This window comes from Camelus ferus, chromosome 16 (genome assembly GCF_009834535.1).
Source record: "Camelus ferus isolate YT-003-E chromosome 16, BCGSAC_Cfer_1.0, whole genome shotgun sequence".
Taxonomy (NCBI): Eukaryota; Metazoa; Chordata; class Mammalia; order Artiodactyla; family Camelidae; genus Camelus; species Camelus ferus.
The window spans coordinates 45,639,219-45,656,264 of record NC_045711.1 but is presented as its reverse complement, the minus strand read 5'-3'; the positions used below and the strand labels follow the sequence as shown (position 1 = coordinate 45,656,264).

The 17,046-nt window shown below is 49.2% G+C and overlaps 1 protein-coding gene across 3 annotated transcripts; it reads left to right on the top strand.

Moving 5' to 3' along the window:
• Positions 1 to 2,273: 2,273 nt before the first annotated feature.
• On the top strand, positions 2,274 to 16,961 carry TAC4 (tachykinin precursor 4). 3 transcript variants are annotated; one of them, XM_032457774.1, is made up of 5 exons: positions 2,274 to 2,530; positions 6,006 to 6,099; positions 7,735 to 7,764; positions 8,701 to 8,760; positions 16,579 to 16,961. In XM_032457774.1, the coding sequence occupies exons 1-5, from the start codon at positions 2,414 to 2,416 to the stop codon at positions 16,668 to 16,670; spliced, it is 393 nt and encodes a 130-aa protein (XP_032313665.1). In that variant the 5' UTR covers positions 2,274 to 2,413; the 3' UTR covers positions 16,671 to 16,961. The 3 variants fall into 3 exon arrangements, with proteins under 3 accessions (XP_032313665.1, XP_014406307.2, XP_032313666.1); XM_014550821.2 differs by lacking the exon at positions 16,579 to 16,961 and adding an exon at positions 9,551 to 10,109; XM_032457775.1 differs by lacking the exon at positions 16,579 to 16,961 and adding an exon at positions 9,539 to 10,109.
• The last annotated feature ends 85 nt before the right edge of the window (positions 16,962 to 17,046 follow it).

The following is a 17,046-nucleotide window of genomic DNA, read 5'->3' as shown; positions in this document are numbered from 1 at the left end:
ACTGTGCTGAGCTCTGTTAAGGATGAGCATTTATGAAACATTTACCACCACCAGATGAGGGGTGGCTCCGACTTGCAGATGGAGAATCTGAGGCTCAGAGAATACTCCTTGGGTCCTAAGGTCATCAGGTTTGGTCTTGCAGAATGGAAAGCTATCTTTTCTGTCCAGAGACCCACGCTGTTACTCGGCTTCCAGCACTGTGCAGCTTGCCCTTGTGGGCTAAGGCCCCAGGGGAAGTTGGGAAGCAGCTGACTGTGGACCCTGGATGCCAGTCGGCCACCAATTCCCAGTGTAACCTAGAGCAAACCCTACCTGCTGGAGTGTGAAACCCAGTGTCTCTACATCTGAAGGGGCCATTAATCCCTGTAATTTTAACAACAGTGGAAAACCCCAAAAGGAATGTGAGCTATTAAGTGCCCTGCTTTCAGGAAAGTTCAGCTGTGTAGAGGCAGACCCACAGACCACGGTTGGCTGTGTCAGAAAGGGCTGACCTGGGCAACCTGCATTTTAGCAAATGCAGGGATTCTGAAACCATCAGGCTGGATTCACCAAAGAGGTTCCTGGAAGGGGGTGGAGGTTGTATGTCCTCCCCCAAACCTCCAACTGCCCTTAGTCATCTCTGTCTTCACTGGCCTGGACTCAGTGATTGCAAATTTCTTAAGGACCCCCTGTGCGCCCAGCACACACGTCACAACCCCACTCTCAGTGCTCTCGTGGCATAATACTGCAGATTGACAGAGCTCTCCTCAGCCCAGCTGATCCCTCTGGGAGAAAGGGAGCCAGGTGAGCAGAGTGAGGGCTGGGTTTCACCTCCACTAGGCCATCGGCAGCCTCCTCTGTGCAGAACATAACCTGCACAAACTCTCACCACAGCCCATGCAGCGCTGCAAGAGATTTGAGTGGGAGATACTGGGAAAACCCAGGCAAGGGGCCAAATCATTCTTGCTGGAGTCAGGAATAGAGACAGAAAAACTCTTCTGAGGGGGTGACCATTAAGTGGACCTCCAAGGATGGTTTACCAGGTGGAAAAGGAAGTCCAGGCAGAGGCAACAGCCAAGGACAAAGCATGGGGCAGGAATCTTGTCCTGTCTGGGAGCAGGTGGTGAAACTGTCTGGGGGCAGGAAATGGCTTCTGGGCAGCCTGGGAAGGGGACACCGCCTTCTTTCACTCCTACCTCTTTGCTGGCACATAGCAAACCGAACCAAGCTTATCTGCCAACCAGAGGTCTCCTTTCCTAGAGGCTGAGATGCTGTAGGACAGAGACGGTGTCTTATTCATCTTCTGTGGCCCAGCGCCTCACCCAGTGTCAATAATAGTGACAGTAATGATCGTTAATGGGAATTAAATATTTACCATCAGGCACTGTGCTGAGTGTGCCACATGCATTATCTCATTTCATCCTCAAACAACTTTGGAAAGGAGGGCTATCAATAATCCCATTTTACAGATGAGGTTCTAAGGTTTAGAAAGATTAAGTAAAGGGCCTAAGTTCATACAGCTGTTTAGGGGCAGAGCTCGGAATGGACTTCAGGTCTCTCTGACCATGGGGCCCTTGTTCTACACTGATACGTGGACAGACAGATGGACAGATGGATGGGTGGGAGACAGAGAAGAACTAAGTGGAGAAGGGCCCTGAGTGCCATGCTAGGGAGCTTGAACTTCATGCCAAGGGCAATGGGGAGACATTGGGAGGTTCTAAGCAGGGAGAGACAGGGTCAGGGTTGGGCTTTTAAAATAACACTTTGACAGCAGTGGGAAGATAGTTTAGAGCTGATGATGCTTGAGCAAGAGGCCATTTTTCTGGCAAATACCAATTTCTGCTTGTGAGGACCCTCCTTTCTTTAAGTATTGCCTTACCTCTTCGGGCAAGACATGTGCTTCTGTGCACACATGGGGACTCCTGATGGAGCGGAATGCCGAGGAAGGGGTTCAGGGACGGGAAGGGGAGGCAAGTGGTAGAGTACTAAGTTCTGGGGAGAGGCCTGTCTTACGGGGTTGGGGGGAAGCCAGGCAGTCCCCCTGCCCCATTTCTAAGATGACAGGGCCCCACCGGGGCCTCCAGTCAGGAAGCCTGAAGCTCCGGTCCCGGCATACCTGCCCCATTGTGCACCTGCCTCTGGAGGGAACGCAGCCAAAGGCGAGGCGGTGTCGCAACAGAGAGTTAAGCCCTGAGATCAATGGAGGCGGTGGCAGTGGAAGAGGTCTTGTCCCTTCTCTGGGCAGCTGTGATATCATTGGCTTTTCCAGCCAGGGAGGAGGGGAGTCCCGGAAACGGCCCCCAGGCTCAGATAAGCTGAAGGAGCAGAGTAGCCAGAAGGACTGAGAACAGGTGGAGTTTCTCCCACCTACCGAGGAGCCAGAGAGAGAGGACCAGCCTCCTCAAGGCGGTCTTCAGGCTGTGAGGGGCTCACCATGCAGCTCTGCCTCACCCTGCTCCTCCTGGCGGGGCTGTCTGCGTGTACTGTGGCAGGGGACAAGGAACTGGCACTCGACGCTGAAGCGAGGTCCTGGGTAGCCGTGACCCTGGAGGTAGGTAGCACTGAGGAGAGGCTGGGGGTGTTCCATGGAAGATCCCCTTTATGGTTGCCAGGAGAGCAGGTTGTACACTGCAAAGCAGGGTGTCTGCCTCCCCTCTCTCTCTGTAGGTTCAAGGCCACGGCTCCTGGCCTGACAGAACTCCGAAGGGGCACATGCATGTGAAGCAACAGCGTGTGTGTGTGTGCGCACATGTGCACACTTATGCTTTACTTAACATTTATTATATACTATGTTTCTGGCACTGTCCTAAGTGCTCCATAAATATTAACCCATTTAATCCTCATATCAACCTTGTGGGGAAGGTACCATTTCTATCCCCATTTCACAGATAAGGAAACTGAGGCACAGAAAGGTCAAGCAGTTTGTCCAAGGTTATGCAGCTTCAAAAGCACAACTGTACACCTTGCCCAAGGTCTGAGTCTATGTACCTGTGCATCAGAAGACATTTTCTAGAATTTCCTTTCAAGGGGTCAACTTGGCGTGGGATCACTGTTTTATCTCACATATAGAAACTCTTATTTCCTGACAAGTACTGGTTTGATTGTCAGTTTCTAAAAGGACCCAAGTGCTGTCACTCGGAAGAAATCTGAAAGTTAGAGACACAGCATCTGGGCCCCACCCCATTTGGTCAAGGAGACAAAGGTCTGACCTCAGGGAGTTCCCAGACAGGGGAGAAAGGACACACACCAGAGACGAACAGGCCTGGTGCTAAGGGAAGGTTTCTGGGAGGGCAGACAGAACGGGGTTGGGCCGGGCTCCTCCCAGTCCTGGTTTGGTGAGGACACTGGGGCCACAGGAAGAGAGGAAGAGCCATCGAATAAACAGCCATTGGTGGTGGGTTTCCTTCATGGTTAGTCTGGATGTGGAAGTGTGTGTAGGTGAGAAGATGCAGGAGAGAGAGACCCAGGTTCAAGTCTCAGCCTCTCCACTGACTCTGCCATCTTGGGGAAGTCATTGCTGTTCTCAGGACATCAGTTTCCTCACCTGTAAAATGGGGGGAGGGGGAAGACGTCCCCAAAGGGTTTTTTTCCCCTAGTTTTGACATGCTTTATGGAGTCTGTGCCAAACCTCAGGGGACCTGGCCCAGGCCCAGGGAAGCCAAGCTGGGTGATGGGGGGCTCCCTACACAGCCATGTGGGAAACATCCTCACCAACTTCAACTAGCGCTGCTGGGCTTTCTTTTCCCCCTGCAAGCACCTCACCCTGCAGCTGGATCTCATGCTTCTTTTCCGTTCACTCTCATTTAACATCTCTCTGCTTCCTGAGACCCAGGCTTGGGATATAGGAACCATTAATCTAAGTGAGGTGACAGAAGGAGTGGTGGCTCTGTCAGGGATGATCTGACCACCTCCCTAGCTCTCAGGGCTCCCCGCCTGCAGTGAGCCCTGGAGCTGGGGATTTGGGTTCAACAGATAAGGAGGGCTTCTGGTGAGGGCAGTGGAGCAGGGGTCCTTTTTTTTTTTTTTAATGGAGGTACTAGGGATTGAACCCAGGACCTCATGCATGCTAAGCATGCGCTCTACCACTGAGCTATTCCCACCCCCTACAAGGGGTCCTTTCTGAGTGAAAGATGCTTCCTAATGGCCCCCAGGAATCTGGTGGGTGGGAGAAAGGTGAGTCTTATTTAATTCATAAAAAGCCATTCTCTCCAGCTTGCATTTGAAGACTGCCTTTTACCAAGGCAAAGTGGTTTTCATAAGCTTTTCAGAAATGGGTCCAAATCTCCAAAGACACTTTTCTGGTTCCTGGCCAGGCTAGGCGACTCCAGCCCCAGACAGCCGCCCCAGCCATTGACGTCCTGGGGAGGAGACAGATTGGAAGTGACTGAATTAGTCCAAGGCTTAGAAAACAATCCACTCCTGACCCCAAAAGTTGGGACAAGACAAACTGTGAGAGGTGAAGCGGTTTCCACTGAACCCCAGCCAGGCCCCTGCTGGTCCCAGGAGCTCCAGCGCTGCCTCATGGGAACTGGAAATGGAAGAGCAAACCCCTGATCCAATCCCAGCTCCCAGCCTCCTGGCAGGTGGCTTGCATTACTCTAAGGCTCTGTGCACCTCTCAGCCTTCCTAGAAAAGGAGACCCCATCCTCTCCCCTATTCCAGATTGTCAGAGAAAGGGCCCTTCATTCAGTGTCCTGTCTCCCAAAAACGCTCAGCTTCTGCATGTACCCAGCACTGTGGCAGGTACTAGGGATACAGAGATGTGAAGATGGTCTAATGAATGTCACCCACTGTTACTCTCTCCACTAGTGAGCATCTCTCCCTCTCAGCAGAGCTGAGCAGACCCTTCATCAGGGGCTCTAGTGAAGGCCAGAGAAGGAGAGGACTTTGGCAAAGGTCACACAGGCTAATAGAAGAATGAGAACTTCAATCCATCACAGACACAGAAAACAAACTTATGGTTACCAGTGGGGGAATGTGGGTGGGAAGGCATAAATTGGGAGTTCGGGATTTGCAGATACTAACTACTATATATAAAATAAACAAGGTCCTACTGTATAGCACAGGGAACTATATTCAATAGCTTGTAGTAACCTACAATGAAAAAGAATATGAAAAGGAATATATGCACATTTATGTATGACTAAAACATTATGCTGTACACTAGAATTGACACATCATAAACTGATTATACAATTAAAAAAACAAATAAATAAATAAGTAAAATTAATTAATTTAAAAAATAACTTAAATCCATGGTCCTCGGTCCAGAACTTTCACCCCCTCAGCTCAAGGATGGAAATGTCTTTGCCTGGGGTAGTGGCCTTCACATGCCATGACCCTCATGGAGGCCCAGGTTCTAGGGCAGGATAAATCAGGACCTGGGGGGAGTGTGGGGGAAGAGAGGAGAGCAGGAGTTAGAGTGGGCGTTGTACTGGGTGCCCACCTTGAGTTCACCAGCTGCCCTCTCCTTGTCTATGTTGAAGACATTTCCCAAGATGGAGCAGAACCCCTGCTCTGGGGTCAGATTCTCTGAGTCTGGGTCCTGGCTCTAGCATCTCCTGTGGGACCTGGGACAAGTCGCTTAACCTCCACCAGTCTGTTCCCCAATCTGTAAAACAGCGATAAATCATAGTCCCTACTTCATATGGCGGTTGGGAAGAGGAACTGAGACTATGACTGCCATGTTTAAGCCTCTGAGCCAGGTGACCCGGGTTCTGCCTTCACCTCTTACATCCTCACTGGCAATCTCTCTGTGCCTCAGTGTTTTCATCTGTGAAATGGTGACAGTGATAGTACTTACTTCATGTGGTTTTGGTGAAAATTAAGTGAATTAATATATAAAAGTCCTTAGAACAGTTCCAGGAACATAGTAGGCAAAAGGTTAGCTATCAGTTATTAAGTATTGTGTAAAATATGCTAAAAAGCTCAGTGCCATCACAGAGCAAGTGTTACTGAGGTTGTCACTGCTCACGCTGTCTCCTCGCTAACCTCCCCCAAGTCTAACTAACCCTCTGCTTCTTCAGGAGAATGCTGTCCCCAGCATTCAGCTCCAGCCCCGGGAGGTGAAGAGGGGCAAATCCAGCCAGTTCTTTGGGCTGATGGGGAAGCACGTGGGAGGTGAGTGACAAAAAGTGGGCGGGTGCCCAGCGAGGAGGGCTTCTGAGTGGGTTCCATCACATCAAGCAGAGCTTAACGCCCTGGACCCAGCATCCCTCACTCCAGTCCAGTAGGGGTCGCTTGCGCGATGGTGGTGGTATACAGTGTCCATATCAATTACCATCCGAACCAGGACACTTTGGAGATTGTTAATTATGCCAGGCAACAGTGCAAACCAGGGCTATCTCCAGCATCTGGGGAGTGTGGTGGGGACAAACGCTTTGCACTCTACTGGTGCCCTTGCCTTCAATACTATGGATGACCATGGAGAGAGGTGGAGCTGGAGATCAGCCACTAGGTGTGAGTAAAGCTACGGGCAAAGCTTTCTAGTCGATTCTGTTTGGCTCAGATAGAATTGGTAAAATGAACCTGTGTTCTCTGAGGGCACGCTTAATGCGGGATTCATGTCCTGGGGGGACAAGGAGAAAACAGTCTGAACAGAGAGCAGTTTTCTTTTTCTTATTGTCAATATTGTATATCTTTTTAAGTGGTGTTGGTGAGGATATGAAAAAAAAACCTGGCACTTTTCTATACTGCCTTATTTGGAAGATGTGTTGGCAATATCCATCAAGGTTGGAAATGTGCATACATTTTGACCAATAGTCTCATTTTGGTCGTATAGGGAGTCTAGCAAATAGAAATACTGTTGATACATGAACCCTGAGGTATTTGGACCAGGGCGTTCATTGTCAACATGTTTGTAGTAGCAAGAATTTGGAAATAACATAAAAACCACTAATGGGGGAAATGGTCAAAATCTATTAGGCACGTCCATAGCCTTTGTGGCCGCTAAAATGGAGGAGGCAGATCTCGGGAAAGATATAGAAATAGCCCCAAGATACTGGTTCAGTGGAAAAAGCAAGTTCTATAACAATATGTAGGATGGGAACCTACGTGTCGTTTTAAAAAAAAACCTACATACTTACACACATACATATGAAAACATAGGGGGAGTTCGAGAAGGATAAATATCAAACTGTCAACGGTGTTTATACCTAAGATAGGAAGTGGAGGTGAGGAAGAGTTAAGAGGGACTTGAATTTTTACTACACTGACCTCTACATTACTTGATTCTTTTTATAGCGGGAGTGTATTCAAAGACTGCTTTTGTAATTTTAAAAAATACATTAAAAAAAGAAAACCTACTTGTAACCAAACACTTTTAGCCTGAGTTTCCTCTCTACATGTAGTTTGGGATGGGCCATTTCAGAATTCTCTTCCAAATCCAACAACCCATGGGGAAGCAGGGCGTGAGGGTATAAGAGAAATATTTATTGAGCACCTACTATGCTCACATGTGATGAGATCTCACAGTATCCTCTTTATCACCAGCAGGGGAACTAAGGTTCACAGAGGTTAAATATTTCCCGAAGGATGCCCAGCTAGTGCCAGGCACCAGTGACTTCAAAGTACATGCACTTCCCACTACACGTGGCCTCCTACCAAGTGTGTGTCTTATGTGGCCCAGCTACATGACTGGAGTTCCACTGAAGAACCACCAAAGGCCCGGGACCCCAAAAAGCCATGAGCCCTTGCCACCTCACTGTGCCCCCAGGGAAGCAGTGCAGCCCTCATTCCTTCTCTCTCTTTCCCCAGGAATACCTCCCATCCAGCCAGAGAGAGCAGGTAAGTTTTGTCCAGACTTTTTCTCCCTACACTCCCTGGGGAGGATTGAGTTGTCCAGGGAGGTGAGGGGATGCTCTGGCCAGAGCGCATGTCAGGCCAGCATGTGGAGGGTGGGGTCAGCATGGTCCAGCTGCAGGCTGGGGCTGGGCTTCCTGCTTGTTTCCTTAGAGGGATGCTCTCTGCCTGCCCAGGGAACAGCCGCGGGGACAAGTAGACAGGGATGAATCTAGTTCTGCCAAAGCTTCAAAATTACCTTGGGTCTAAGCCTGGAGTTGGAAAAACAATTCAATCCATTCCCCATCCTGCACCTGGAAGGATCTTAAAAATGAAAATCTGAGCAGCTTAAAACCCTTTGGGTGAAAAGGGAAAAACAAAATCAAAAGAAAACAAACCAATCTTTACCCATAAACCTTCAGTGCTCTCAGGAGCAAACCTCATGCCCTAACGACTCAGCACACCCTCCCGGCTGTCCTCACTGCCTAGACTCCCGGCTCCACCTCCCCTTCCCTGAGCGCCTGCCCTGCCCAGAGCTTGCCTCCATGGCCTGGGCACCGTGCCTCCTCTGCACACTGCCCTGCACTGTTCTGCTGGGTCACACGGCTGGTGTCCCCAGAGTAGAACACTCTCCTCTCCCATGGGCAGGGAGAGATCTGCCATCTCCTGTGTCCCCATGACACCCAGCAGTTTCTATGAGGCACTCAAGAGGTGTCTGTGGAAGGAAGGGCATAAGGGAGAGAGCACGGAGGGGAAAGAGGAAGGAATCTGTGAATGAATCAGTGCATGAATGAACCAGTCCACAGTCTTTCCTCAGCTACTCAGGCTGATTGAGAAATGACTCCATTAGTGAGGTCCCAGCTCTGGCCTGTATTTCTTGGTTCCCAAGAAAGCCTTCCTCTGCTGCACCCTCTCTTCTTTATCTCCTCTCTCCATCACCAGGGTATCTGCGAAGACCAGTGGTCCAGGGCCTCCTGGGCAGGGGAGGGCCATCTACAGAAGGTAAGTGAGAGCTTTTGCTGGATCGCAAGGGCATCCTGAGGAAGGACCAGGTATTTTGCTGCCAGTCTCTGGGGTAGGGGCCAGGCAGCTGGACAGACAGAACAGGCTTCCCACAAGCTGCAAGGAAGGGGCCCCATGGAAGAGAGCAGTCAAGGTGCTGGGAGGTGGTCCCTTTGATGATCCAGGCCTGAAGCAGCTGTAACCCTGAAGCTGTACCCTCTCCACTCCCCACCCACCACCAACAGGCACACTCTGCTCCCTGCTCTGAGGGCCTGCTGAAGCCACAGAGAACGGTGTGGGGGTTTTTAGACCCTGGAACATCCCCCTTATTCCCTCACTAATCATTGTTAGAAAACCTGAAGATATTTCCTGTCTTCAACAATTGTAAATAAGTGCAAATCACCCTGGGAGGGATAACACCCTAAGTGGTTATCAGCTAACGCCTTCTGGCAGGGGCCACAAAGTCACACAGTGAACTGATAACAGAGCCAGAACTAAATGCTGTGTCTCCTCGTCCAGGGCATATCCCATGTCCCCAGGAGGGCCTTTGGCATTCTGAGTACTGGGTTACCACTCCCCTTCTTTAGAGAGGATAACTGAGGATTGGCTCGTCCACACTCTGGAGGCATTTATGATGGAAAAATGGAAGATGTGGCAGGTGAACCTGTAATCTGATCGCCTAGCTAACTGCAGCCAGAGAAACCTGGGCTAGGGAAACGGAGGGCCTCCAGGGGTGGCGGAGCCAGGCAAGCCTCCCCTAACCCTCGCCCATGTACAGCACTCTCCCCAGGCAGAGAGGATGAGGACCACGGGTCAGAGTGAGAGCCCCCACGACACGCTTCCCAGACGATGAACTCCCCTTTCTCCCTACCTGGACGTTATAACCAACCAACTGGCCAGGCCAGCTCTCTTCTCCATGTCTCCTGTGCTCAACGCCGGCATGTCCCTCCCACCAGGCCCTCACTGAACTCACTGGGGCTCCTCCCAGGACTCTTGGTCTCAATCGGCGGTCATGCATAAATTCCCTGTTGTCACCACTGTGAGCAAATGACCCTGCCCACCTCCACCCCCAGCACTCAGCTCACCTCTCACTGCATAGCAGGACTGAGCCTCCCCACTCCTGTCTCCCGTGCCCAGGGCCACATCAGGGGCTCAATAAACCAATGAGTAGTGAATGGTTTCTTCTCTGGTTCCAGGGCAGAGGGCGGGGATGGCCTGGGCTCTGCACCCTGCCCGGCGGCCTGGCACGTCAGCAGGCCGGGAGGCCTTTTCCAGAGTTGTAAAGGGAAATCCCAAACAGCCGTGGTTCTACCCGAAGGTGGGAAGACAGGCTTGGGACATTGGTAAGGGTGACACCCCCTCCCTACCTACCGTCATAACCTCAAGGACCCAAATCCATGTGTCTTTGGACTTGGAGAAGAACTGGATTCCAGGGCCCTCGTTAATGCTCGTGTATGAGGTAGCCCTCCAACTAACTGCTGTGCTTTTGAGACACAGGCAGCTAGTCACTCTCTGAGCACTGGGAAGAGCTTTAGAGAAATGAAATAGTTCCCGCCTCAGGGAGCCCCCAGTCTGATGGGGAGACCACTGTCCTGCCCCAGTGGTTCATAGACAGGTGGAACACAGAGGACCCCAGGATGCTTAGAAAGAGCCAGAATGAAATCCTGGGGGGCAAACCTAGGTAATAAGCCTAGAGATGAACAAAGGAGTGAGCTGGGAGCTGTGCGGGTTCCACAGTGAAGGACGGTTCGTTAGTTCACTAGGCTGCATCACATTTTGCATCTCTGTGTCCCTCTGTCCAAAAAGAAGGAAATGGTTTAGGAGTTTGAGGGGGCACCAGACTCTTTAGGGGGTGGGGTGGTTAGGCTGTTTAAAAGGAGGGGAAGAAGGCATGGGTGGAAAGAGCAGGCCCCTCATCTGGGTGCTAGAGAAAGGTTTGGTGACAGCAAAGGCCCTGAGGCCAGTGTGTCAGCACAACCAGTAAGGTTCTTCTAGTCAACGTGTAGTGAAAGAATCTCTATCCTAAGGCTCACTCTTCGTCGTGAGCTCTGAATAAACCTGTCCTCATCCTTACACCATACCATGTCCGCTGAGAAATATGGGAGTGGGCGGCGGTGCAAGCCACCGCCTGACACTGCAGAAGCCCCCAGGGTACCCTCACCCCTTCCACTGCTAACCTCCCCCATCAGGCACTGGTGCCTTGGCCATCTCAACACCCAGTGCTGTGGTCCCAGGCGGTCGGTCACTGTAACAAGCCAACCTGAAGGAGTGACAAAGAGGACTGAAGATTTTATTCCTGTGTCTGAAATTTGGGACATTTAAGAAAAACAAGTTACTGGATATTTAGTAAGTTTCCTCTCTGTGCTGGTACTTTTTTGGGCACTTAGACGGGACTGTAAGTATCAGAGATGGAATTTGTCCTAGAAGACCTACCGACTGTAGAGAGCAAGGGAGAGGTGGTCACTCTGCAAAGGCCAGCCCCTGCTCTCCAACGATCCTTTTTAGACCCATCATGTTCACACAAGCTGCTTTCTGCACATGCCATTCTCCTCCCATTCTAGTGAATTCTTACTCAGAGGTCAATTTCTCTGTAAAGCTCTCCCAAACTGAGAATTACCCACTCACTCTCTCCACTGAGTTCCCAAAGTGCCTGCACCTTCCTCCACCACAGCACGAATATGTGATGTTAAAATTAATAGTTTTATCTCCTCAACAACAGGGTTACTCAAGTATACAGACCACTTCTCATTTATCTTTACCCCAGTGCCAAAGATAGTGTTCAGCACATAAGAGGTCCTTGGAGAGGATTCACACTTCCTGTCCTCAGGGAGTCTGTCTCTAGAGCCACGAGGGAGCCAAACATAATACAAGTAACTGAAATAAACAGCAGTGACTGCTCAGTGAACACATATCCGGTAGTTCTCAAACTCAACATGTCCAAATGCTGAACTCTTGACCTACAGCCCCAAAGCTACTCATGGTGGTCAGCTCTTGTCTACAAGTGGCACCTCCAGGTACCCTGCTGTGGGCTGGAAACCTGGGAGCCACCCTCTACTCCTCGCTTCCCCCATCTAAACATGTTTCCTAGTTGTTGGTTCTTCCAGATCTGTCTAGAATTCATCTTGCCACCTTCACTACCACTGTTAACACAAGGCATCATCTTCCCTTGCCTGTAGGGCAGCAGCCTCCTGAAAGACTTCCTTGCTTCCCATCTTACTGCCAGACCCACCCCCCTCCATTCTCCGCCCAGAGCATGACCGTCCACTACTGGCCACAGTTGTTTCCTAGATAAACCTGATATTCTCGTCCTTGGCCTCCAAGGCCCTGTGCTCTCTGATCCTTCCCCCCTCAGCCTCCTTACTGGCACCAGGCAGAATTTCTTAGACTACCTTCTTGCCTGCTTTGAGGTCTATGCTCTGGCTCTCCCCTATATGAACATAGCCCTAGTCCCTCCACACACCCCTGCCTTGGCTAACTCCTCATCTTTCAGGTCCCAGGATAAAGAAAGAAAGGCTCTTTTTCAGCCAGGGCTTCCTTGATAATCAAGTTCAACGAGTTCCCTCCAGTTATGCTCACACAACACCTTGTCCTTCACCCTTCTTAGCATGGATCACAACTAGAAATCCTCTGTATTTAGTATCGATGTCCTCCAGGAGATTTAAGTTCTACATTTTTGTGTACAAATGAAATGTCTGTAATGTATCTGGCATTCTGCAAGACAGTTTACCTCCACAAGTACCCTCCTCACTCTGCAGACACCCTCACTCTACACCAGAAATGGAAGGATTTGAGCCAAGGGTCCTTCACTCCAAATACACTCAACTCCTACGCCTACTTGGTCTATGCTGTAAATGTACGGGCAAATCTCAGGCAGAGTTATAAGTCTTCACAAGGAATTCCTTTCTAGCCAGGCCACTTCAATAGGTAAGAAACTTCCAAATGTCTGCCTCTCAACATATTGGTCTCTCAAAGGATCCTTCTAGATCTAATCATTTAAGGAAATGTTACATTCCATCTCCCTCTTGGAAAACCCCAAGAGGGAGGCTTTGAGAAGCTCTGAATTCAAGAAACACACTGTAATATAACTCCGTATTCTCCAAGTTTGAGTACAGTACCCTTTTAGCCCGTTAATTCTTTGTGTTTAACGGGACACACTTTGGGGAAGGCTGAAGTGGAGGCATTCCCGAGGAAAAACAGGAAAAGGGACAGACTAATCCCGTTGTGCACTGAGGCTATGTGCAGGGGAACGAAGAAAGCTAGGGAGGCCATCAGCTTATGGAGACTCAAAAGCCAAGATAAACATGAACTTCATCAATCCAATGAGCAATGGGAAGCCTTGTGAATTCTGGAGCAGGAAAGGGATGAGCCACGTCTTGATAGGCTATTCTTCACTTCTCCTGATCCACTTCCATAAGGAGGTGGCCAAGAATTCCAAGGCCATGGAGGGACCTCAGAGGCAATATGACTGAGAGTGGAGAAATACTGAAAGACCAACCAGGGTTAAACTGGCTCTGCAGACGCCATTGCATGGAATTTGAACACTGCCCCTGGTGTTACACAAGGTGGTCCTCCTCTGGACACATCTGGTTTCCAATCACAGGCATCAGTTTAACAAAACCTACAAGGCCAAACTGGATTCTAGCCATTTAATTTCAAAAATCCTTTTTCATATACCCATTTCGGTGTGTCATACCATCCCCAAATAATGGTTTATAATTTCTCCTGGTTCTCCAGGTTGGCAGGACTCAGCAGGATGTTTCTTTAGCTTTGTGTGGTCGGCAGGGGTCACTCATGAGGCTGCATCCAGCTGGGAGTATGGGGTCTGGAGTTGCGGTGCTACCGGCTGCAGCACGTTGGTTCTCCTGTACATGGTCTTACTCCATCCAACACTACTCAGTTTAGCTCAAGCTCCTGGTTTGGAAATGTCAGCTGGCTTCCAAGACCAAAAGTGGAAGCTGCCAGAATACCACTTCTGTCACATTTGATTAGTTAAAGCAAGTAAAAAGTCCAGCCCACATGGAGCAGCACACACATCCAGAGATGGGAGAAATTATTGGTCACCACCTCTGGAAGTGATCTAGCATACCTTTTTTTCTTTTTCTGTGAGATAGGAGTACAGGTTTCTAAAAACTTTGGGACCAACTAAATATGAGGTGAGTGGTTTCCAGAAATAAATACCCAGCAGAAAAAGACAGGCTTCTTGGAATGGACATGATTTGCCAAGGATAAAGGTGTTTGTATCACACACAGCACATCTGGGAAAAGCAATGGAGCCAAAGTTGTGCAACAGCACAGGTTATTTTCTCCACTCCTGGGCACAAGTACACAAACCCTCAAACCCCCACATGGTGCCAGTGTGTCCTGCATCTACAGGGATTGCACAAGGCAGAAGAGACAAACTGATCTTTCAGCACAAGGGACGTTTTTCACCACTAGGCAGTCTTTTTTTCCCTTCTTAGTGACACTCATTGGCATTCTGTTGAAGATACCACAAAGGAAGTGGGCAATTATCCTGCCCCCATCAGCAGGAAAACAGTCTGGAAGAGGCAGTCATACAAGTTTGTAGTAGAAAGTGCTAGGGCAGAACCGGTGGCCGTCCAATTCTGTCATTCCATGATCCCCAGTGAATAGCAAAAGGTGGTTTCTAGAATTCCCAGCACACACCGTGTTATTGAGTGAAGTTTTTACCTTATTCTCTAAACATGCAAAATCCCGCATAGCACTGTGTGTGTATGTGTACCTGGGAGGCCACGGGAAGGAAGGGCACTAACGAGCCAGTGAACCAGGCCTTCTCCCTCGGCAGTCACTGTACCTCACTTAATGGGACCTGTTACTTGAACCTGCAAAGGTCTAGCTCAGGGCCGTGGGGTGGGGTGGGAGTGAAGGCAGGTAGAAGGCAGGATTCTGCCTTTTCACTGGAGCTTTCTCAAACCAGGGTTTCCTTTACCTCCCCACACCCCCCAATCCAGAAACGGACTTCAAAGGCTCAATTTCCTGAACTGTAGACAAATGTGTGCCTATCTGCATTATGTACATTAAAAAAAAAAAAAAGACCCAATGCTTTGATTAGATTCTCAAAAGTTCAGAAGGAAAGAAAAAAGGGTAAGGCTCCCTGCTGAGAGTCATGCTGCTTCATCTTAGCACCTGTCATAACAGCTCTGCTCCTTAAATGTCATTTGGCTTATCGACTGCTCTTCGATGGAGGAAAAAGGCAGACATGTTTATGCCTACCCTTGAAAACTTACTAATATACATCCAAAAAGCTGCTTTTCATTTGTTTCACGTTCCAGGAGGAATGTGTGCTGTAAGCAAGATGCAGTCTTTTTTCTACACTGGCTTCACATGAACTCCATTAAGGCCATTCCTAACCCTAGCCAGGCAATCTGCCCAGAACTGCAGGGACAAACCAAAGCTGAGGACAAGTCAAAAGCATCATGTTGCCATGTAAAGGGCATACCATATTCTTAAAAATTACTTAATATGACTCACTAGCCCCCTTGTGAGAAATGGGAACAGGCACAGAGACATCAGATGACTCACAACAGCGCTGTCAGAAGCCTGGGATCTGGAATCAGAGAAGCAAGGCTCTCATTCTGTTTCTATAACCCAGCAGCAAGACCTCTGAGCCTCAAATTTTCTCGTGTGGAAAAGGGATATAATACCCGCCTTACAGTTGTGCTGCGGTCAGGACTGAAGGAAACCACGTCAGTTAAGGGACGGTGCTTACTAGACAGTTTATTCCTAAATCAGAAGCAGAGCCAGAATGAGGCACATCGTTTGCTTCCTGGTTTAGGTCTTTGGCCTCCAAATGTTTGCCTATCTGACCAACTAAAATCAATTCTTCTGTCTGCAAGTTTCACCAGTTTTGTTATTTTTCTGGTGATGGAAGCCACTATGAGCATGGGGGCCTGTGGCTGAAGCAAGGAAATCTAACTAGAAGGGATCAGATGGTTTAACCATTAAGGAATCAAAAAGCCGAGAAGTGAAATGGTAGATGGGAGGGTGTGGGTTCTCAAGCCGGACAGAGCAAAATGAGATTTGTCTTTGTCACTTACTATGTCACCTGTGTTCCCGGTTTTCTCCTGCAAAACCTGTGTGGATTTCTACTGCACTGGGTTAGCATGGGGGTCAAATGAGGCAGTGTGATAGTACCCAGCACAATGGGAAGCACCTGGGAAGCAACCAACACGTGCTAGAGCGCTCTTCCTCCAGAAACACAGGAGGGGCTTCTACTTGGAGGGTTTCGGGAGCTAGATCCAGGAATAACTCCAGACTTTCGATCTTCTTATGAGGGAGCCTCAGCAGCTGAGCTTCTTTTGTGCAAGTAAAAGGGAGTCAGAGGGGGCAATTTTACTCACAGTAACCATGGAAGTGAACAGTCTATTCCCATACCTGTAAGGATTTAAACCAGAGAATTCTTCTATGTGAGGAAAGGGCGGTGGTAATCAGCAGAGGCTTAGGATCCAGACTGTGCACAAACTTCAAGTGCTCTGACCTCTCAGCATTCCATTCTCATGATCCATACTGCCTACTTCAAATTTTTCAAAATGTGAGAGAGAGCAAAATTTCCCTTTGATGCAATATCTAGAACATGGAGATTTGGGTGCACATCTCTGAGTGTCAGAACAGTCTTTTTATAACTTTAAGCTTCTGTCCATCCCATCTCCCACTCCTGGTAAGTGACACACAGGACCTAACCTTGCCAAGGAGGACCCTTGTCTCCAAGTTTACCTGCCAGGAGGGATTCTCACTGCTACCGGCCACAGTGGGCGAAACCACCCTAATACAACTTCCACCCTTCTCCTTTCTACTGTACAGATAAATGCCCAGCCTCCTTTTTCCTGCACTGGATAAATGCTACAAGAAAATGCAGCTGCTTTCAGAAACCATCTCTACCCAAGAGACAATGATTAGAGGTGACACTGCTCGCTCCTGGCAAACAAGCCTGGAGATTAAGAAGGGATACACCTATTTCCACCTCCCACAACTATCGCTTGTACCCCATCTACCCTAACTTCCTGCTGGCTCTTCTGCCCTCGAAATCAAGAAAAGGAACTAAACAGAAGAATGAATAATACTGACTAGTCGCTCCTATGCATGCCTATTAGCTGGAACCAGAGGGCGGCAGAGAATTTATCCCACCAAGTAGACAAGTTCAGAGTAAGCACTCCCTCTACAGATAGCCTGCAACACAAAGGAGAAAAAACCTTCCCCCAGCCACAAACCGCATCCCTCAACAGGCAGTTTACTGCTAGGAAAATAAATCCCGAGTGCATTTACTATTCG

Coding starts and splice junctions, on each gene's coding strand:
- TAC4 (XM_032457774.1), top strand. CDS start 2,414: ATGCAGCTCTGCCTCACCCTGCTCCTCCTGGCGGGGCTGTCTGCGTGT. Junction 2,531..6,005: donor GGGTAGCCGTGACCCTGGAG/GTAGGTAGCACT, acceptor CTGCTTCTTCAG/GAGAATGCTGTCCCCAGCAT. Junction 6,100..7,734: donor GATGGGGAAGCACGTGGGAG/GTGAGTGACAAA, acceptor CTCTTTCCCCAG/GAATACCTCCCATCCAGCCA.